Source organism: Anarrhichthys ocellatus, unplaced genomic scaffold, assembly GCF_004355925.1.
Source record: "Anarrhichthys ocellatus isolate YVR2014 unplaced genomic scaffold, GSC_Weel_1.0 scaffold53, whole genome shotgun sequence".
Taxonomy (NCBI): Eukaryota; Metazoa; Chordata; class Actinopteri; order Perciformes; family Anarhichadidae; genus Anarrhichthys; species Anarrhichthys ocellatus.
The window spans coordinates 2026076-2049607 of NW_022280083.1; the positions used below are offsets into that span (position 1 = coordinate 2026076).

Sequence of the window (23532 nt, forward strand, 5' to 3'; positions counted from 1 at the left end):
GATGTAGTGGATAGAAATGTGAGATGTAGTGGATAGAAATGTGAGATACTCAAGTTAAGTACAAGTACCTCAGAAGGACTTGGATAAATGCAGTAATTGACTGGCGATAACTTGTTGCACTTTCTACAACAACAGTTTTCAACAAAAGCCATCTTTTACTTAGTTTCCCTTTAAAGCAGCAGGATGGATGGAGTGTGAGTGTGTGTGTGTGGCTCAAGGCCTACAGTAAAGTGAAAAGCACTCTCCGAATGCCCGTAAACAACAGGAAGAAGAGGAAGAGAGAGGGAAAAGATAGCCCAAGGGGAGGAGAGAGAAAGGACATTCATAGTGAAGATTAAAAGGAAAGGAAACAGAGGAGGAGAGATCAAGGGAGGAGAGCAGACGAGACAAAGACGAAATCAAAAGGTGGGAAGTGCAGAGAGGAGGGAAGAGAGGAGAAAATGAGGTCAGAGACGAACAGCGAGAGGAGAGGAAGAATGTCATAACAAGAAAGATGAAAACACAACAGAGATTGAAGAGAGGGGAGAGGGGAGAGGGGAGAGACGAAGAGGAGATTGAGGAGAGAGACATTTTGGTCAGAGAGATATCAAGAGGGAGAAGGGAGGAGGAGACGACTGAGGATGAAGAGGATTTAGTGTGGAAAAGAGGAGAAGAAAAAAAAAGGAGAGAGGAAACTAATTGCCTCCTCCTCCTCCTCTCTAAACTGAGAAAGATGAAGTACTCACCTGTGAAATAGACGCTCAGCGACTCCGGTAGACCTGTTAGGGTAAAAAAAAACGAGATCTTTTAGCGCTGTGAGGTGATAAAAGTAAAAACAGAGGATTGAGGCAGAGCTGACAGGAAACATAAAAAGTGAACAGGATGACGCATTAAAGTCAGGAGGCGATGTGGAGGAGTTACTGATGCAAAGCTTTCCCTCTGGAGCTCCACACACTCAGATTAACAGGAACTAAAGTCATCTTTGATCTCGGATTATTGGGTTGCGTTTAAATAAACGATTTACTTTGAAAAACAGTTAAATTCTCACTCTTCCTGTTTAAATATTCATCACATGAGCTGAGGTGATAGTTTGCAGTATATGAGCCAAAGTTGTACGATTAGCGTTGACCTGAAGAAGTTAATCCAAACTTTGGGCTGAGTGTTAAATGATCAAAGCCAGTTTCTCATGATGAAATCATTTAAAAATGGCTGAATCATCATCAAGACAAGAGCTGACTGAAGCCAGAGCCAGACTCAATGCATCACACACATCTGGATAAAACTACACAGATGTTCTCTGATCGTTATCTGTCGTCAATAGTACGCTAGCTAACGTTAGCTTCAAGGGCTACATATTTTGTTATTTATATATTTATTGCCTTACATATTCATTTCAGGATATATTTCACAGCCGTATTTATTTATTACTTATTGAATATTGATTCAAACAGCCTCTGGTCTGTGTGTACTTGTGTGTCTCACCGATGAAGGAGTACTGGTAGAGCTCCTGCAGGTGTGACGGGGCCTGCGGTGGTCTGTAGATGAGCTTGCCGTTGTTGACGTCGGCCTGAGTGAAGTGTTTCACCGGAGCGTGCGGTCGGTCCAGATGCTCGATGGCACCTGAGGACGAGAGAAAAAGGAAATCAACACTCCAGCAAAACGTTTTTTCTTTCCCACTTTCACACCAGGAAGCTGTGTGTCACAGTGCCTTGCTCGTGGGCCCTTAAGTGATAATGAATGATGAACAGAGTAGCTCAACATGTTAACCGTGAGTCAGGAATCAAACACCAGCTCAGAAGCTCACTCACTGTGTCTAATTATAAGGCTCCTGCCCCCCTGACACAACTTAGATTTCAATCCTTTTAATCTTTTCCACATGATGAGGGAAAGAAAGGCTCAGCGTGTGTGCGCGGGGGTGTGTGTGTGTGTGCGTGCGTGTGTGTGTGTGCGTGCATGTGTCATCAGGCTGGTGTCATACAGCGTTCGTAGCAATTTCTACGAAAAATGAATGCGCTGTAATTTGAAGATATCCCACAAAATTAATTTATATGTAATCGTCATAATCATGAACCAGGAAGTATTAAAGATGCAAAAACTTTCAAAGTAAAGTACGAGAGGTGGACGTTGAAACAAAAACCAGTAGACTGAAGTCTGAGCCTCGTGTGAGACAAGAACTTAATGCTGATTTATTTGTCAAGTAACGTCCGTACTTAAGTAACCCCCAGGGTCTTTTCCTAAACCTAACTCAGTAGTTTTGTTGCCTAAATTTAACTCAGTTGTTTCCTGTGAAGACGGAAGTTTATTTTGAAAAGACTGTATTCATGTGTTGCTGGACTTTCGTAGGAAAACCGTGGAAACTGAGCAGTGACTTTTTCGTTAGATATCATACAAACTTTTGTCCGAGGATACGTTGGTGTCATAGACTTTATATATAAATGGACGACACGTCGCTGCTTCCTCCCACTGTACAAAAGTGAAGCCAAAATATCCCGGGTACGTGAGAGCGGCCATCTTGCGTTTTTTGACGTCATTTGGAGCCAGAGTCTGCGTCCGCATGAGTCTGAGTCTGTGAATCCTGAGAAGTTATCTCAGGGGGCGTGTCCTGTGTCATGTAGCCTGTGTGTGTGTGTGTGTGTGTGTGTGTGTGTGTGAGGCTGACCTTGTCCCTGCGGTAGCGGTTTGGTGATGTTGTAGATAAGTTTGTCACTGGGAGTCTCAGAGTCGATGAAGGACAGAGCTGTAGGCGTTATCTCTGTCACCCGATCCTCCAGAGCCTGCACACACGCACACACACACACACACACACACACGCACACACACAGACCGATATACACACACACGCTGACGTAAGAACAGAGGTAAAACAAGAGCTACTATATCCTCCAACTCTGATGCACCACATGTGATTATAACTGAGGAAGAAGTAATAATCAAAATTTGGGAATGTTTAAACACATTGACTTTCCAGATCTGTGTGCTGTCAGAGAGTAGAAGACATCAGCTGGTGGTCCAGTATTTAGAGTCCAGATATAAACATGTATGTGTGTAACGTTCCACCAGAGAGACATCAGGAGCTACAAGTCACTAGATGATCAACTCTGTTCTCTGTGTTCATGAACAGAACGTCAGACACCATGAAGACACTCAGAGCTTTCACTTGATTCAGCTTTAAGACACAGTCCAGTGGTAGTCAACACGGTTAACAGCTTGAAGCTGTAGATGCTGCTGGTGTTTCAGTTTAAAGGGTGACCGTGTTAACTGGTGACTCAGCAGCACGTGTAGGTGTCCTCGTAAAAGACTTCAACCAGTTTTAAATATCTGTGTTTATTATCGTAAACAAACATTTACGTAACAAGCAGCCACGGACTCATTCGGCTGAGAGTCACCAGTTAACACGGCCACTGGTTAAACTGAAACACCTGTTGTTCTGATCCTGTCTGAATCCTTAAACACGTCTTTGTGATCCCTCACCGTGACCTGCAGGTCGCAGTCGGGGGCCAGCTGGGGGAATCCTGGGGTCTGAGGCAGGACTCCGATGGTGAAGGTCTGGGCATCGTTCTGTAGGATCGCGGCTGCCTCTGTGGAAACCTGCACACACACACACACACACACACACACACACACACACACACACACACAAACACACTTTATAAGACAGATTGTAAACTTGTACAACACTTGTCTCCCCTTATCTACTCACTCTAAACTTCTCTTATCTTGAAGTTTGAAGTCTTTATCTGCAGCACACCCTCTAACTAAATGTTTGTGTTTATCCTCAGCTCTCTGGCTTGTGTATTATATATATATATATACTGTACATATATATATATATATATACATATTATTTCTGAGTGACAGGCTCTGGAGGACCTCCAGCTGTGAGCTACAACAGATGAAACGTGAGAGAGAACCCGGCATCAGCTGCAGGGACGAAGACGCCGAATCGCTTTCTGCCCATAAATCACAATGGAAACCGCACGAACATCAGTAAAGGAGACGATGAGAGTAAAACTCAGCGAGATGACCTCATTGCCCTGCTGACCATGTTTAAGTGCTGATCTGTGTCCAGTGTTAGGGCAGTTATTTCTCTTACTGAAGACAATTACACCCCTGATTACTTTTAAATCACTTTGTTGAATCCATAAAAATTTCTTTCTAAATGTAAAGTGAATAAAAGGGCACAAAGAGAGAGCCTCAGGGTTCCCTCAGGGTTCCCTCTGAAGCCCCAGAGCATCACTCACTCTTCTGTAGATCCTACCAGACTGAAGACTGCCACCATAATCCCCGTACCCCCCAAAGAAACCCGGCCTACAGATCTCAACCACTGCCGCCCTCACATCCATGATAACAAAGCGCGTGGAGAAGCTGCTCAGTTTCAAATACCTCGGAGCAGACGAGGGACAATATGATTAATATCCTGGATACTATCCTGATAATCATCAAAATATGATTACAACTCTTAAAATGGCACAAAAACATGCTGGAATCATTCAAACATTTTGTGAAGAAACAATTGTTTTTATTGCATCTCAGATCCTTTTCAATAAAAACAAATATATATATATATTATATGATATTATATTGATGCAGGGGGCACCTTATGATTTATGATGACCTTATTTAAGATTATTTATATATATATATATATATATGATATTACAGTTAATTCACTTACAATTACTGTTTACTGTTTTCGGCAAATGCATTTCCATAATCCATCTAGTGCATCAAACAAAAACCACCTCAATTGTAAAAACTTTTATTTTTTGCGCAACTGAGAAAGTTATGACAACTTTTTCTAACGCCACACTTTCAAATGAGAATAATAATAAGTCAAAGAAATGCAACAGAAGAAAAAGCTGGTCTTCCATCTTCAGCTTCTCTCCAGCGCTGTGCCTCTGACCTCTGACCTCTGACCTCTGTTCTTTAGCTGGCTCATAATGCAGAAGATGATTTAAAATTAGAATGTAAGATTATGCTAATAATTGAATCGCTGATAGGTGACGGAAAAGCTGGACCAGTTTAATCCTCCTCTGCCTTCCTGACTGGAGAGAAGCTTCTTGAGTGTTTGGCTCTGCTCCTTAAAGTAAACAGTATGTTAACTTTCACACCGTGTTACTCTGCTCCTTAAAGTAAACAGTATGTTAACTTTCACACCGTGTTACTCTGTTTCTCTTCCCCTCCACAACAAGTAGCTTTAACTGCTGTCGTCCCCCTGATGCACACCAGTTCCTTCCTCCTCTCGCTTCCTCCGCTGCTCGTTCCCGTCACTTCTGAGGCGTTTGACGGGACAAAGAAAGTTAGAGAGGTTGTAGTCGGCTCCGTCAGTCACGAGTGATGCAGCGGCCGGCATGAAGCCCGGAGTCAGCGCCACCAATCACAAGCGATGGTGTTAACACGAGAGCCGGCGCGCTGAGTCAGCTGGATTTATTGAAGGCGGTGTCGCAGCAGAAGTAAATTATTGATTATTCAGTCGGCTCCATTCAACCTAAACACCTTGCATTATATCTTACCTCATTTGATTCACAACGAGTCCTACAATGAAACTTTACCAGTTTGTTGCACAGAGCAGCTTTGAACACTGATTCTCTCACTTGTGTGAATTTTAATGAGTTTATTTCACAATGTTTTGGCTCCAGTGGCTTGTGCATACACTTTAAAAGAGGGCGGGGCCTTTACAAACTCCAAATCATTATTTATTTATTTATATTTATTCACCAGGGAAAGTGCAAATGAACAGTTTCCAGCTCAATGTGTGAATATACAGTATGTGATGTATCTATGAGCAAATGTGTTGCAAAAACAAAAGGGACATGGGAGGTTTGGTAATACTGCTGTGTTACTAAAGACAAGAGAAATTCAATACATTTTCTACACATTCAATACTCAACCTCATTCAGTTTCTGAACTGGCCTTATGCTGCGTGTTTTAGATTTTGAGGTGAAATTTCCCCCATTTTTTGGGGCCTTTTGGGGCCATTTCAAGCCTTTCAGACCTGGCAATAAAAGAACGACAGGAAACAAACGTCCACAAAGTAATTACCTATACTTTTTAATTCATAGCACAAGTGTCTTTCTCTGTTGCATAGGTTCAGTAATATTTCTGAGGCCACATGATACAAACAAGCCAACTGTGAGGACTTTTATTTATTTATTTTGTTTTTTGAAAGGGCAAATTTTCACTTCAGACCAAATTTCAAAGACCCCAGATCCCCATCTGTCTGATTTGAACACGGTTGTGATTTGACATGTTGGTGCGTGAGAAGATGTGCGTGTCGAGTGCTGTGCAGCCCACTTTCTGTTGAGCTGCAGAAGCAGGATGAGTTTCAAATCAATCAGCTCTAACGAGGCGCCGCACACTTCGATAAAAACCATCGGAGGACGAAAACACCACGCTGACAAACCGTCAGCTTTAATCGCCCGACAGCACAAACGCTTCCAGCCGTTGGGTTTGTGGCGGGCTTCCTTTCCTGCTTTTCCTCGCCTGCTTTTTGCACTTCCTGTCAAAATGATGAGACACCCGAGAATTTAATTTGAATCCGGCACTGTGTAATTGAAACGCATTTGCCCTGATGGATGGGGCCAGAACGTTGCGTGTGGGGACGGAGGAAGGAAGATGATCAGATGTAGCTACAAGCTTCTGGCGGCCTGACGGAGTCGAGGTGAAGCAGAGACGAACGCTGCGTCGGTTTTACTGGAACTGTCTCAGATTTGGGGCCAATTTGCGAGTAATTTGTGGTCATTAGCGCTAATCGAGATAAGTCGCTATGGGTTGATTTTGAGTGAGTCGCACAGGACGGCTGGTGCCAAGCTCTGAACTGACGGAGAGGAAATCCACAGAGAACACACTTTAAGAAGAGCAGGGAGGGAAATAAGAGAGAGAGGATAAAAACAAAGTGTCGTGTGCAATGATAGAGTGAACTGTGAAGTGGTTGGCGATTAAAACAACTGCTGAGTGAATATATATATAATATATATCATAAAATACTAAGACTGAAGGATATCTTTTACAGATAAACAGCACGGTTTTATAGAAACAATTTCACGGTTATCGGAAATATAACAGAAAAAACAGAGAGGAGAGATGGAGGAGGAAGAGGAGGAGGAGGGGAGGAATAAATCAGGCCAGAGGGAGACATATCGGAAAGGGAGGGAAGAGGTAAACACATGGGAACACGAGTAAGAGAGTGAACTTCAAAGAACACTCCAGAGAGAGACAAAAAAACAACAAGGACGACGACATGCGTCTCTGTCACCGTCTCCTCCTCTTGTACTTTCGGGGGTGAGACGCTGTTATCGGCCCCCCCGGGGCTTCCTCGTCTCACAGCTAATTTATTTTCTTTCTGAGATTATTTATAGGTACAGTAGTAGTACAACCTTGTGGTGCGTGTATCCCGACAGTGTTTTCCCTCTTAAATACGTTTGATATAATGGTTCACTGTCGGGGGAAACCCATAATTCATATGTTTACTTTTCAGATTCAAAGTAGAAACAAATAGCCCTGAACAAGACAGTCAAAGACTCTGCTGAACTTCTACTCCTTTGAAAAGCTTTTGGCTTTTACAGCTAGATGGATTCTACTGAGACACTGGAGGCAAGAGCAGATACCGCCTCACGAAGAACCAGCTACAACGATGACTCCACTGGCTGCGTTGAGCCAACAAGCTGCGTTCCAAATCGCTTTTTACTTTAAGTACAAACCGCAGCTGCACTTACACAGTATGTACTGCTGCATGCAGTATGCATTCAATTGGGAGTTCGTCATAACATGGCACCTTGAACTTTGACCCTCTTCTTCATGAAAAGGAGTGAAAACCTATACGTGAAGCAGGAAAGCATGCTTTGTGTCTCAGTAAAGCTGAAGCATAACTATCAGACACATGATGTATGATGGATGTCTGAAACGCGTCCGCTGTATGAGAACCAGTGCTGACCTGGAACTGGAAGGAGTCGCTGTCGCTGCCGCCGCCAAAGTGTCGGTACCAGACGGTGCCGTCGTTGACGTCCTGCTGGGTGAAGGAGGTTGTGGGCGTGAAGCCTCGGTCGTCGGTTAGCGAGGGGCGCCAGCCTTCTGCGGGGCCGTCGGCTGGCATGGACACCAGCACCACCTCACCTGAGACGGTTACAGAGGAGGAGATGCACTGCTGTTATACGTCACATAATAATCATAGTGACCGGAATCACATCCCACCAGCATTCGTTGGAGAGTTCGTACCGTATTTAGGTTGTCCTTCTGAGACCACGATGGTGTAGACGATGTCATCGCTGCTGACTCCCCTGTAGTCGGCCTGCAGGTATTTTTTATCCAGCCGCACCATGCCTCCTTCCTTCACCCAGGTCACCGGCACAGACAGCGTGTGAGGAGAGTCCGCGGCCTGAAACAGACACATTAAAGCTGTTCACCCTCAGAACAGTGAGGTTGGTTTCTGTTTGGATACGGCAAGATCTGCTCAACTTAAAACGACTTTTCCCTTTTTCTAACCAACGTCTGTCTGCGAATTTCACCAGAACGCTTTGTCAAGATGGATCCAAGCAGAAAAATAAAATAAATGTTTGTGTTTCCCCTGAGAGGAGCTCAACAGATGCCAGGTATTTCATTCGAATATAAAAGCTTTCATGACCTGGACGTTAGCTCGAATCAGCCGCAGGTGCCGTCGCATAATCAAGAGTTACTTAAATCACATTTACTCTCTAACGTGGTGAATTAAACATTGAGAGTGTTTCTCACACTGAGACCCCCCGTGTGTGGTACCACGGTGGTGTGAAGAGAGATAAAAGCAGAGTCCTTGCTCCTCAGGTGCAGCCTGATGCCACTTTCACTTTGTTTTTGTCACAGTTTGCGCAGCTTGTTTTTTAATTCCACATCTGTTGTAACCTCAGGATTGTGAGTCCCAGGAGCCCGTCGTAACAGCTGTCAATCAGCCGCAGTGTCACCGGAGCGCCGAGCCCTCGAGTCAGCTCCGCCGATCAGAAGCAGCGTAGCAGTCTGGGCTCAGAGCTGTCAGCGAAACTGTGGAATCCGACTTGTTTTCGTGACGCTGTATTGATCCGAGGCCGAGGAACAAGGAGCAGGATGAGCTGCAGAGAAAGCTCGCAGCGTGTGGAGGACTCGCTGTCGCTAGAGGACATCTGAGCAGGTAAGAAGAAAAACTCTCTCACGCACCGTGACAACCAGCTGCCGCAATAAAAACAGACTTACACACTTATTATGCATCTACAACAACAACCTGATATCTGTTCTGTACACAGAAGCTCCGCAGTTTACAGCTGGATGAAGTTAAATGATCTAAAAGTCATCTAGTTTATATAAAAACATATATTGTCTTGTCAACTCTTGAGAGTAAGAATGTCAAATGAAAAACAACGATATTCTTATTTTAAAGTGTGGCCATTTTCACAGGTATTTGTTTCCAGTGTGCTGAACCTACATCTCTGCTTTCCTCAGGAGGTGACACTAAATCACAGTTCCTGGCTAAAGGATGTTAGTATTACACTAGTATTAACACTTGAACCAAAAAGTGTTGCAGAAATCTATTTTAAAAGGAAAAAACTTTGATACCACTTCCGAAAAAGATACCCTGAGATAGAACATATCTACGGGTATCTTAGACACATAGAACATCAGTTATGAACCATTAATAAGAACAACTTTGGGGGTTGCCATGTTGTAAAACAAATCCCCTCAGCTGGTTTTATCCTCCAGCAGGACACTTGTTTATCTTTCTACCTGTTCAATTTATCAAGACGGCCACTCAATGAACTGTCGAATCACTGATATGAAGAGAGAGAAATACTAACCCTGTCTCTTATCGAACTAAACTGCATTCTTCATTACTTTCAGGTGTTATGTTTGGTAAGAATCATCCTGGTTTGGCAAAAAAATGATGTTTGTTATGAGAAAAATGTTTGTTATGAGACATAAGTTACGGACGTAAATTAAAATAAGTCAGCGCTGACTTTTGGTTTCACGCTGGACATGCACAGCGGTCTCCTGGGTGAAAGTCCTGTGTTTGGTAGAACCAAAGTTCTCCCTGCACACACTTTGATTAGAAATGTATTTGTGATATCTCAAAAACAACTGTGATCCAGTTAAAAAATACCCTTAAAACGTCATTTACAATACAGTTTCTTTGTCATTTTCAGGAGAGCAGGCTGACACAGCACAAACACAGAGTTCCCTGCAGGAGATCAGCGTAATGGCAGAAACACTGTGTCAGTGGGCGATAATAGATTACAAGAGTGTGCACAGGTGTGTGTGACAACGAGAGTGTGTGTGTGTGTGTGTGTGTGGCAGTCTGTGTTTGCAGATAACAACCTGCCGACCGGCTGCCTGCCGCTCGGCTGATCCAAATCACACTATTTCAGCGGAGCAGCAGCAGGCGAAGAACCGCAGACGAGCCGCAGAGGAAACACATAAGTCAGCGTGGCAGGCGTTTAACTCAGAGGACCACATCATCCAGGAGATTATCAGCCTCTCCTGATGAACACCGAGGTCCTTAAAGGACGCTCACACCACAAACAGCACACTCCACAGAATGAAGGAGGTCGGAGGATTTAGAAGTTTGCCGATACTCCTGATTTCCCCAGACCTCCGACTCTTTGTCCTGCAGCTGCTCCCTCATTTGGTTATTTCTTCTAATTTTCTGTCTTGAATAACACACAAGTCTAATGAGTTGTGGGGTTTTCTTCTCGCCAGAGTGAGATTTCGAGAAGGTCGAATCTCCTTCACTCAGGTGCAAAGAATATTAAATGCTGGTGGAAGTTTATCTGCTGTTTGACCTCTGGGAGAGAGCAAGGAACTGGATTTGTGTGATTTCATATTGACGATATTGGAACTGGAGAGAAGGGGAATGTCGAGAGACAACTGAGGTGAATTAAACAAATATCAGAGAGGAATTTATGGTGATGAACTCAGAACTCAATGACTCATTGGTCTGAGAGCCGTTGGTTTAAGGCATCTTACTTAGTGCTGCTGCAAAGCTGAGGATATAGAGCTAACGCTACGTCACGTTGCTCAACTCCATCAACAACCATCGGACTGGTTCACGTTAAGCAAAACTACAAGCGTCCTTTCCTTCACATAGCAGAGACGAACAACTGACTTGGACTTCTATGACTTGTTTGACACGTGATTTAACTTGAGACTTGAAATGCTGTAAATTCATGAGGTTAAATGGGGTCAGACAGCAACAGGGAGATCTCCTTATAAACCATTTCAATGGTTGACATTCACAAACGTGAAAAACTTGCAATTGGAAACGAACTGGACGTTCTTATGAAGACTTTGTGACTCGAGGTGGACTTGTTTTTAAGGACTTGAGGCCTGTCTTAAGACTTTTATAAGACTTTTAACTTGGGCTTAAAACCAGCTCTTAAAACATTAAACATTACACATTACACCATCTTCTGCTTCTAAACTGGATGAGAGAAGTTAACTTCGCTCGCTCACTAATTCAACCCTGTCTCACAAAAATGAGGTTTCCATAAAACTAAACTGCACTGAAACGTATTTTCTTCCGGATTACGGTTGCAGTTTTAAACTGTTTAAACATGCGGTTAACGTTGCAAATTGAAACAAAACAAAAAATGATTACTAAGCAAAATAACTACTTGGTTAAGTTCATTAAAAAGCTTATTAAAGCTTAAATAAGCTTTATTGGGGTGAATGTTCAGGTTACATTATTGCCAAAGCTAAATAACATATTCTTGAAAGTATGAATTATTATTTAAAGGTTATTAAATGGACTTGTTTGTGATGTTATTTACGCTACAAATAAGTACATATTGACCTTTGGCTTCACGCAGGACATGGACAGCGGTCTCCTGGGTGAAAGTCCTGTTAGTTTGACCCATCTAACCCTCTCTTCACGAAGACTGAAGAATGATACGTCACAGACAAACATTACCTGCAACAAACTACGTTTCATTCAAAACGTAACTCACAATGTAGTTTAGTTTTATGGGAACGTAATCTTTGGGAGAAAAGGCTGACTGTGTATTAATGATTATGTATAAATCCTTCCTGATGTAACCTCATGCTGCACCAGGATGCTGGTTGGTCACCAAAATCACACAAATGATTTGGTCAGTCATGTCCACAGATTACACTTGCACCCTCAATACAAATATATATTTTATATATTATTTTTAATCACTGTATCTACTAAAGAGTTGGGTTACATATTACATAAGGAGGTGAGGGGCTGTTAGGCCATCAGCCGATGCTGCAAAATATATCATAGAAAATAAACAACTTTTTTTTTTACTTAGCCGCAGTACTAAATAAAAAATAAAAAAATGCATGAAAGATGAATAATCCGAGACCTTTAAAGGGCTGTGAGCCAGCGGGCCTGAGATGGACTGTAAATAGAGCCGGTGCTGGCCAGAGAGAGCTTTTGGCTGCAGTCCACAAAAGCAGAAATAAATGACTTTGCCGAGATGGAGTCGGCATCATCCATAAAACATGGGCTGTAGCTGCCGGCCGGGACGGTCATGCTGTTGTAATAACAATGACATTGTCATCTCTCATTCTTCCATAACTCCAGCAGGGGGGGGGAGGGTGAACGGGCCGAGCTGATGGACACGTCAAACAGAAAGTCACAGGATGCAGATTGAATCTTTATCGGCAACAAATTCTAATTTAATCTCGACGAGGCGTTGCTGTGTGTGAAATCAGAGCGCGTGCCAAAGCAAACATCGGGGGCTGCGTGACTCCGGCCGCCGGCTTTAACGGAAACAAATCACTGCAATCAGAAGTGTAATCACAGACTCGTTGATGTGGGGTAGCGCTGAAAAGAAAGAAAGAAAACTCAAAACTAATCATGGTATTCCCAAGCAACGGTGAAGGCGAGCGCTCAGTGGGAGTGGAGCTAAACTCGTAGCACTCTGCTTGACAACACAGCCGCTATTAGACTGACAATATATATATATATATATATACATACATACATACATACATACATACATACATACATATATATATATATATATATATATATATATATATATATATACATACATACATATATATATATATATTTCCTTCCATTTCTGCAGAGGCTCACAGTGTTCTCCTTCCAGACAGTAATTGAAAGCCAAGGGTCCTGCTTCCTACTCAGCCGAGCTGCAGCTCAGCTCCGGGGGCTCAGACTCAGAGAGTCCATCCATCAGAGGGTCATTAAGGGCCTGATTAGTGTCCCGCTTTAGAGCGCCCTAATCCAACTCCCAGGGAATGCTATTGTCCGCGCCACGGCCCGGCATCGACAGGCACCGCTGGGTTTGGAAGGCACAAAGAGCGCCAGAGAAAGCAGCCCGCAATGAAAACTAAAGATTCATTGACTCGGGTTTTGATAAAGTCGAGGCGGAGCCGATAATCACTCAGGGTTTTATTCTTGAGCTCTGTGGAGGTCCGGGTTCACGGAGTCTCCATTGAGCTTCATGCAGATTGTGAGGGTTTTAGTGCGTTGATCTTAATTCCTGATTCTCTTCCACTTCTCACAGGTTTGAGAGCTTGTAGCCCCCCCCCCCCCAGCAGGTGGCCTACAGTGTTGCAGCAGCAGGAGGTTTTTCTAACTTCTATTTGAACCTGAGCATCCTGCTGTCGATGACGTCTGATGTTTACCACACACAGCTGCTGTGTGATGCAGTACGGCAGTAAAGAGCACCAGAGAATGAGTGAAGCTTCCTCTGCAGTAGGAGGAGTGCTCTCTTGTAACTTTTCGTAGCAGAATTTGTTTTCCATGAAAATACAACCAGAGAATGTTGGTGTATTGTCCCGGCTGAAGTTATGCAAATCGTCCTCTTTTATCTGCACAGCTTCGCGCCAGTGAAACAAAGCCTCGCCTGTTCTTCTTCTTCCTTTCTGTCGTGCTGGGAGAAGACAATATCCCCGCAGTGGCTGGTGCTCCTCTCCCTAAACGTCCTCACTGATCTCTATTCTATGGTGATGCAGCCGTGCAGATCAAGCTGGAGGCAGAACAGAAATATATTGGGGGACACTGCTGGGACGAGTGCAAGAAGATTCTGATATAAATCAAGCGCATTCTCTCAGCCCTCCATCCTGCTCTGTCTAACGCGCCACATAATTCAGCATCAGGACACTTTACAGTAAAGGGATACTGGTGTGTGTGTGTGCGTGTGTGTGTGTGTGTGTGTGTGTGTGTGAGTGGGATGTTATTGATTTACAGAAGAAGAAAAAGCAGAGGAGTTGAGCCTGAAGCGCAGCATCTGTATGCAGCCAGACAAACAGAGCTGCCCTCCAAAACCTGCAGCAAAAAATATATCACTGGAAAAGAAAAAGTCTCTCCCGCCGGGAACAAAAGTCCAACCGGCGCACAGCGAGGTGGGATGTTCAGTATCACGTGAAGGCTTTTCTATTCCAATGCAATCTAAAACCAAAGCTGGGCGCAGGAAGTTCCTCGGACTGCTGAGACAGTTAAAACAGTGTTGGGGGAAAGTCTTTGTGAGTCAGATACAGCATGTGTGTGTGTGTGTGTGTGTGTGTGTGTGTGTGTGTGTGTGTGTGTGTGTGTCCACTTTAGACACGAGAAACCAAATTGAAACTCAGACACAAGTCAGATCGGTTCAAGAAAGAACGACTAGACTTGGATTGACAGTGTAAGAGTTGATGAACTTGAGATTTGACTGCTTGGAAAATTGAAGATAAAAAACATTTGAAGGTAAAAAAAATATTCACAAAGCTTATGATTTAACTTGTTATTAATATAACCCGGTTTCTGACTGAATACAGAAAAATAAAGAACAGAAAACAATGAGTTGACTGTTTTTTAGGCTTTGACTGAACATTATGGGCCCTTTTTACGCAAGTGGACAAAGGCCGTGGAGGTTTACCTTCGGTGGACATCTGGTGGAAAAAGACAGTAAATACAATTTTCACCAAGTCTGGAGACGCAGGTCCTGCCTTTGTCTCCAGTTCTGTGTGTGTGTGTGTGTGTGTGTGTGTGCTCATGTTTAGTGACTGAGTGAGCTGCCAAATGTATCTCATACCAAACACACACTCCCCCTCCCCCCCTCCCCTTCGGTCGCGGCGGCTGCGGCGCTTGTTGTCAGATAATTACGTCCTTGTCATAACAACGTCCCCAGAAGCGATGACAGAGGACGGACACCGGCTGACCGGCTCTTTCTGTTTCAGTATTTAAATATACGAAGGTGAGCTCGTGACTCCAGCAAACTATTTTCAGGGATAAAGGCAACAGAGCACACTGAGAGTAATCAGAGTAATTAATGCTGAAAGTTGAGGCGATTAAAGGGGTTTACAGGACTACAGTGGATGTCAACTTCACTCAGCTGTGTAGCAAAACAACAGGAATATTTTACGAGATCCAATATTTACAAGTAACACTTTTAAAAAAAATTGCTTTTCAGCTGAGACACAAATGCCTTGAATCTGATCACTTGTAAGTGTCTCCATTAAACATCCTTCTCCTCCTAACTTCTGAACTGTAAACTTGTGGAGGAAATAAAGTTCTCGAGTGTCAGTTTTAAAACTGATTATAACAACAAAAAAAGTATTTTCATTTGGATTTAAAGCTTCCGCACATAAAAGTTTCTGCTGCTGCCAGAGGGCAGCTCAGAATACATTGAGATGCAAAAAGAAAGCCTCATTATGCTGTCCCTAAAAAACATTTACAATTCATAGTAAAGCTGTGGAAGGTAATGAATGCAGGTGCTGGAGATATCCAGCATGAAGCAGATTTGTCACTTATTGTCGTCTCACCTTTGTCAGATTGATAAATTTCACTTTGGCTCAATCCACCACGATGATCGTGTATGAGCTACAGTCTGGAAACACAGCTGGTGAAGCTTCGAGGTGCAACACACTAGCTTGGCTCAGTGGTGTAACCTCCAGGAAAGAACTTCCTCCAGTATTAATAGAGGATCGATGCAGGTCTCTCTCCTCTGCAGAGATGTTTGAGCTGAGCCAGAGAGCAGCAGGACTCTAAATTAAACATGCTATCTAAACATCATTAATACCATCGACCCCCCCGTCTGACCTCCCTACCTTCTGATTGATGTGGACCTGGAGGAGAATGTTCCTGTAGCTGTGGCCGTCGTTGACCTGCAGCACCGTCCCGTCCTCCGTCCCCTCCGAGCCGTCGTGGACGTACCGGATCCGTTCCCGCGACAGCTCCTCCAGCTTGAATCGGCCGATGGCCCGGTCGCCGTTGAGACGTGTCAGCCGGCCGTGGCGGGGCGGTTCCAGGACCATGACCAGGACGTTGGCCGGGTTGTCGGGGTCGTCCACCTGCAGGACCGACTTGGTGATGGTGGCCACGGCGCCGCGGCCCTCCACGGGGAGAGGAGCGAGAGTCACGACCCTCGGAGGCTGAAATAGAGAGAGGTTGGGAGTGAGATCGTGCTTTTGGTTTATAATCTGAAAGACGAGACAAAGTCACAAACACAAACAACACTTTGTTTTAACAGTAAAGAGCGAAGTTTCAGAATCAGCGTGAACATTTTAAAGGGTGGCTGAGAGAACAAGAGGAGAATTTCTCTCAAATTGATTAAGATAAGATGATGAGTTTTCTCCCCGGGGGAGATGAAGAGGATGAAGGGCAGCCTGATTAAGCTGCACTCAGCCGTACCTGAAGGAAAGCTTCACCTCACAAAGTCAGTTAAGGAGCACCGCGGAGAGCTGGAGGCCTCCTGTAGTGAGCAAGGGTACGACTTTACCCAGTATGTGTCCGTTTGTACCATGAAGTGTGTGTGTGTAGGATTAGACGTGTACTCATTGTTGAAAAGAGATTGAGCTCTATTAAGTTATATTTTTGATATAATTAAAACTCAGTCCCACTGAGAATCAACACCAACGCTGCACATCTATGTAGCTTTAGCCTCAGTTAGCTCGTTGCTTTTGCTCTACAGCTACACAGAATGTACACTCACTCGGGTTCTTATTAACCAACAATTTAATGCTGTAATAAGCAGACTTTTCAGTGGCCAAGCTCTGATAAACCCACCAGACGACAGCAGGACAGAGTCAGCGACAGTCTGTGAAGACGGTGGAAGAATCGGAAGCTACAGAGACAGATTTGTCAGGAGTTGATGGAGACCAAACAAACCAAACAAGAGGTGAAAGAACAGTGAGTATTGGATTAACATTCATCAGGTCAGATGTAAACAGACGCCGTCTGTAGGAAGTTTCAACCAACGCACATCCGCACAAGTACAGACACTACCTGAATACAAGTTCAAACAATGTAACGAGTATTGATCTAATGTGAACGGTACTTTCTATTTTTTGCACAGTTTTGGGGAAATTAAAATAAAAGAATAAAGTCCACATAGAGACATGGTCAAGGTGTAAAAAGGAGGCCGCTGCTCATGTGTGAAGCCAGAGGTCAATGTTGACTTATTTGTAACTTAACACAAACCCAAAATGTAGTTTAGTTGTCTGAACACTGCAGTGGCTTGTGCAGGCGCACTGATCGCTGGTGCTGCTGAAGGGAACACGAATGAAAATCACGAAAGAACTTTCTGTAAGATATCATATGAACCGTTGAGGATACTTTGCTCACCCATACATGACCATGTGAGTTTAGAGTTAATGTTAATCAGTCAATAAAGGATTGTACTGAGGATAGAAATGTATTTGCATCTTCTGTGTGTCTGACACAGAAGACAACAAAGAAAGATTAAATATATATATATATATACCAAAAATAAGGAGACTGACGCAGTTCATTTCAACCTGACTCTCTGCCAGAAGTTGTCAGCGGGGCAGCCTGGCAGCGTCGGCGGCGCCGGTAGACGCCGCTTCGCCGTGGCCCTAAATCAAACCCGCCGGCAGGCCGGGGAGCTCCGAGCCGCTCAGAGGGGCTCGGGTCCAATTCGTTACACTCAACGGCTGCTGGTGGAGCTCCAGCTCTTTTCTGCCATTACAGCAGCAGCTTAAGCAAAGAGAGGGGGTATGAAACAAGCTGGCGCCAGAGAGAGAAATATGGGAAGTCACACACACACACTCTCTGTGTGCATGTGTCTTCGAACCAAAGTGACCTCTGGACACAGAACTGAAACACGAGGGGGGGGGCATGTTGTTAGCCGCCGCCCTTTGCCCTTTTTGTTCCGATTTTTTTGGGGTTGTTTGGTGACACATTTTCAGACGGAGAGGAATTATCTCCAAGAGACAGGCGACCGGGCCCTCGGGCGTCCACGTAAAACCCTGTGTTGTCACTTCAGCAGGTCGTAGGGAGGAAAACAAAAAGGTTTCAGATGTGTTGGCAGAGGCTGAAAGTGGGAGTGTGTGCCGGTTTGAAATCGTGCTAAGATATGCCTGCTCACTAAAGGCAACCAGAGAAATCCCCCCCTGCCCGCTCGAGGCAGACGAAAACAAACACTAGGCCCACTCAGGTAGGAGGGCTGACCTTTTATCATCCCCTCACAGGTGAGGGAGAGGTGAGGTTCGTGTTTGGGAGAAAGCTGTCGTCACCCATGGGGTCTGCAGCACTTCAACAAGATGGGGAAGAAAAGAAGTGGGTTTTCTTTGTGCTGATTCGTGGGTTGTTGTTCTGTTCGGCTCTTTATTTTGTTTTGTTCTTCCTGGTGTGATCGTGCCGGATTGCAGAGAGCGGAAGTGTTTCACAGGTTGATGCCCTGTACGACCTCTCGGTGGGTAACAAGGCCTTTTATCTACAGCTCAGCTCTCATGTTGTTGTGTCTCGCTGTCACAACACTACACAACACAATTTTGTTCTGGACTTCACACTTTAAACTTTTACTTCTAGACACCGTTCTGAACTCAGGCCCTGACTACACATATACTTTAAACAGATATTTTCCTCTCTGTTTTGGCCTCTCGTCCACACGCAAACAGACCTTTAGGTCACTTAAACCTTTCAGGATTTTTGAAAACGCCTTCTAAGGTGTAGATTTTTTAAAACTCTGGTTACTTTTTATCTGTGTGCACACGTAAAGCCAGGCGGCAACCTCCGGTTCTGGACAGTGAAGTCAGTGCTTCATGTCTTAAAGCAGCATTCTCTCTAGTGTCCACCAGGGGGCGACTCCTCTGGTTGTATAGAAGTCTATGAGAAAATGACTCTACTTCTCTCTTGATTCATTACCTCAGTAAACATTGTAAACATGAGTTTATGGTCTCAATCTCTAGTTTCAAGTCTTCTTCAATACAGCATGATGTTCATTTAGTACATTATGGTCCATTTAGAGTCAAACAGACCATAAAGCAGGGGATGCTTTAGGGCGGGGCTACACGGTGATTGACAGGTCTCTAGAGACGTATACGGTGTCTCTACGTCACTCCTCCTCAGTCCTAATGTGGTCACTTCTGTTCATCGGTTGCAAAAACAACAACAACATGGCAACGGCAAAATCGCCGAACATGAGGCTTCATAACATCAGTCCACAAACCAACGAATGACGTCACGATGACTGAAAGCATTCATGGGCTTCCATCACTTTATATTGTGAGGTGATGCTAAGCAGCAACTCAACTTAGTAGTTTACTCCTCACATATGAGTCCATTTTTGTTTTCGCCACAGCACCGCATTTAATAAGCATAGCTAAGAATAATTAGCTATGCTTTACTGTTAATTACTATTTGTTTACACCGTCAAAGGAAATTGATCTCACTGAGCATGCTCAGAATCTTCTTCTCTTGTATTTGACGTATCGTTGACGAGCGTTTGGACTCGTTTTATGTGTTCCAGTGTGGACGGAGACATTTTGAGAAATCAAGGTTGTGTGGACAGAAATCTATTTTAAAACGCTTAAGAAAATATCAGTTTTTTAAATATCTCTATACGTGTAAACAGGGCCTTAATCAACAACAACAACAACAACGTAAAGTTAGAAAGTGTCCCGGTAACGATTGACAGCTTAGAGCAAAGACAGCAATGATATCAGCAGAGCAAAGCCTCAGAAACAGAAAGGTTGCCTCTTTAGGATGAAGATGTGGGGCTGTGTGAGACCACCTCTGTAGAAATGCCCCTAGAAGATACCAGACCCTTGGAAACTTGTTTTTTCAAAGGAAGCAGCCACTCCTGCCAGAAAGGTGAGTGTGTGTGGGGGGGGGCTGGCTATCTGCAGCTCAGATCTCTCATTCCTGAGGCTATTACATTCTGAGGTGCCCGCTGGCTGCAGATCTGACGGGGATTTCAATCAACTATTTCTCTTTTTTTTTCTATACGTGGGGGGCTGCATATCACAAATAGTCTTCTTCTCAATGCCATCCCGCTTCAGTCAACCTTTCCAGCAATGCCTTTTGCATTTAGGGAGGATTCAGTCGGGCTGCAACAGTAGAAACGTGTCCTCTTGTAGAGATTTAGCAAAATACAAATCCTCTTATTAATGTTGTTAATTAAGCTGCAACGCAAGGTTACGTGATTTGGGCAGACGAGGAGGAGGCAGGCTGAAGCTGCATTCTCTCTAATGTCCATCGGGGGGCGACTATCTACAGACAATACGGTGTGCTGCTGATAATGAGAATGAGGTTTAAACACGTGGAAGCTTCTTTCAAAGCAAATCTACAACCAAATACTGACAAGATCTCTATTTCCAGAGACAGGAAACAACACTGAAGGTTACATCAGTGTTTCCGTTGCTCTTTGATGTTGAATGAATGAAGAAAGGAGCGATCGCATGAGACTCCGGCTGCGTATGTTCCTCTTTGTGACATGTTGCTGGCTGCATTTTGTCAGAGCGAAGAAGTTCAAAGACAGAAAAACAGCAGGGAGAGACAGTTCGTGTATGTTGTCGGATATGTCTGTAAATTACCCATGTGCCATCTGGGGTTGGGGGGGGGGGGGGGGGGGGGGGGATATTTCAAAGACTGGAGAGGCGAATGAGAGCCCTTTCAACGTCATAACTTACGTAGATAAACAGGATCCATGTCCAGTAATATGGATGTTTGTGAGGCAGATGATTGAAAAATAAATGTGTGTGAATTGAATGAGCTTGGAGACAATGGAGATATTTTAGCCACCTAAAAGAAAGGTCCACCAAAAAAAACAAAGTCTATCCCTTTCAGGACTTTTAGAACATGTTTGCTGCTTTTCCTCGCTGTCAGACAGACCTTTCCAAAATAAACTGAAGCTGTTATCTACGCTCTCTTCAAAGCAACAAGACTCCATTGAAAGAAAACTGTAATTTGACCTCACAGAACACAGGAGTTGCCTCCATCTGTTTGTTACCGCTCTTATCAGCAGGTAATAATGTCTGAGATCTAGGAGCCCCTCAGAGCCAACAAACGTTTCCTCACCTGCAAAACTAATTACATTATTTATGTTTTTTATCGTTTATATGTATATTATAATACTAATACACTTAACTGCACCAAAGCTTCCTTTTAAAACAAGATATTTTGCCTGGAGGTTGGTGCTTCCTGTGACAGATATGGATGATTTTGTTTTTCCGAATAGACATTTTTCACTCAGGTAATTACATCATTACTGTAATTAGTTACACACGCTTTCAGTTCTGCTATTATTTATCAACCGTCTGTCACTTTCTCTCCTTTGTAGTGTCGCACACACACACACACGCACACACGCACACACACACACACACACACAGCACAGCACAGCTGTCACACTAACCCATCATCTCAGAGAGAGCCTTTAATCCCTTCTTCCTCATTATTTTCCATATTTGGGCTAAAATCAGAGGTCAGCTGAACACCAATCACGGCCCCGCTGTCGAGGCCGACGTCGGCCAATCACGGCCCTGGCATCAGTGCTTTAGGACGGAGCCAAAAAAACTGTGAGGACTGCAGATCAGCTGGGATGATGCAGCAAAAACGGCTACAAAAAAAAAAGAGCTGTCAGGTTTTCCAGATTAACTGTTGGCTGAGTGCCGCTTGCCGTCCACAGCGACAGTAAAGCTTCTCTCACATTTCTGTGTTTTTATTTGCTGTACTTTATGTTGTTGGATGAATAAACTATATAAGAAGTTCTCAGCTGACTGTGTCTATGGGTTGGTACTGTGTGTGGAAGGGAATCTATGTTCTACACAATCATGGCAGCAAGCTAACCATGTAGCTAGCTCAGCATGCTATATTGTTGTAAACTACAGGATCTAGTTGTTCTTATTATAACTGTTAAAAAGTCAAATACAGATTAAGTTAGATGTCTGACAGGGCAAATATTGATAAAATAGTAGTAACTACTGCAGCACTAAATGGTGTTTTCGTGGTTTTGCTCGTAGAGAGTGAGATAGTGTCTTTCCTCTAACACTCTTCTGCTCACTGTGTCATATTTATCCATCAGATACTCACTTGACAAACGATAAGAAACTTTGATAGTCAATGCGAGAACGAGACATCGTGCCATCAAAGCACAACAGTATAAGGTTTTTAGAAACTGAAATTTATATTTTCTCTCCGAGGCAAAACTTTCTCAACAAGGACACAAGTATGGACTTTGCATTGTAACCTCGGAGCACAGATCCAGATAGTGTTTCACAGGAAACTAAATCTGGAAACAAATGTGCCTTTGCAGAGTATCTTTCTCTGTTAACTGTAATGTTACTGAATTGACCTGCACAGCAGACATCTTTATGAGATATCTATATTTGCAGTCAATTTTCTGCCGGGAGAATACACTTATGATGCAATAATTTACAGTCTGTGGGTGTTGTGTTTAGGACGGTTTGTTTCTCTCGAGTCTTTGTTGAAATAGGTGTGTCATTAAGAGTGAGCTGAGGAAAGTGTCTGTGTTATTATACAGTACATACCTGCATTGACACGGCTTGAACTTGAATGGTTTCTGGTTGAGAAAACAGCTGGGGGTCAGCGACACGCAAGGAGAACTCACCAGTCCTACAGGAAGGGAGAAGGAAAGGACAAAGAAAGGAAGACAGAAAGAGAGAGAAAGAGGGAGAGACAGAGAGAGAGAGACATAGAGATATTGTTAAATCACTTGAAATCAGATCATCTAATAAACAGCCTTGAATTAAAGAGATCAAACTCGTCACTTTGACTAGACATGACCTACAAAAAGCCTTTAGTTAACCCTGGAGCTTTCTGGGAAAATGAGTCCATTGTGTAGTCATTAGATCTAATCACCTCGGTGCGGTGTAGGTGAGAGGAGAACAGTCACGTCACACACACACGCACGCACACACACACACACACACACACACACACACACTCCTCATCAACGACGTCTCCTCTCACCGAGCCGCCTCAGCATCATAAAGACGAGGCTTATTACACACAAGTCCTTGGGGCTGAGGGCTCGGGCACGCCAATCTCAGAGCTACAATACATGTTTATTGTTTTGGATATTAAACAATGATGACCTTTATTAAAGGGTCAGCATTCTAACTTTATAAATAACATAACTTTGTTGCCTTACGTTATGATGTTGCGTTACAATGTTGCATTGTGATGTCGCTTTACAATCTTGCGTCATGATCTTGCATTACGATCTTATGTTACGTTATTATGCAACATTGTTATGTTACGTTATGTTGTTAAATTACGTTGTTAAGTTAGATTGTTAAATTACATTGTTAAATTACATTGTTAGATTACATTGTTAAGCTACATTGTTAAATTACGTTGTTAAGTTACATTGTTAA

At 43.7% G+C, this 23532-nt stretch overlaps 1 protein-coding gene across 1 annotated transcript in view; it reads right to left on the reverse strand.

The window, feature by feature from the left end:
• Positions 1-23532, reverse strand: part of fras1 (Fraser extracellular matrix complex subunit 1) — a 216861-nt gene that overhangs the window by 47356 nt on the left and 145973 nt on the right. The window contains exons 27-34 of the mRNA XM_031870528.1: positions 22684-22768; positions 16000-16323; positions 8194-8353; positions 7913-8091; positions 3451-3567; positions 2639-2753; positions 1462-1599; positions 726-758 (exon numbers count right to left, since the gene is read on the reverse strand). Coding sequence (XP_031726388.1) covers positions 726-758; positions 1462-1599; positions 2639-2753; positions 3451-3567; positions 7913-8091; positions 8194-8353; positions 16000-16323; positions 22684-22768 — 1151 coding nt within the window. The remainder of the gene's footprint in view (positions 1-725; positions 759-1461; positions 1600-2638; positions 2754-3450; positions 3568-7912; positions 8092-8193; positions 8354-15999; positions 16324-22683; positions 22769-23532) is intronic.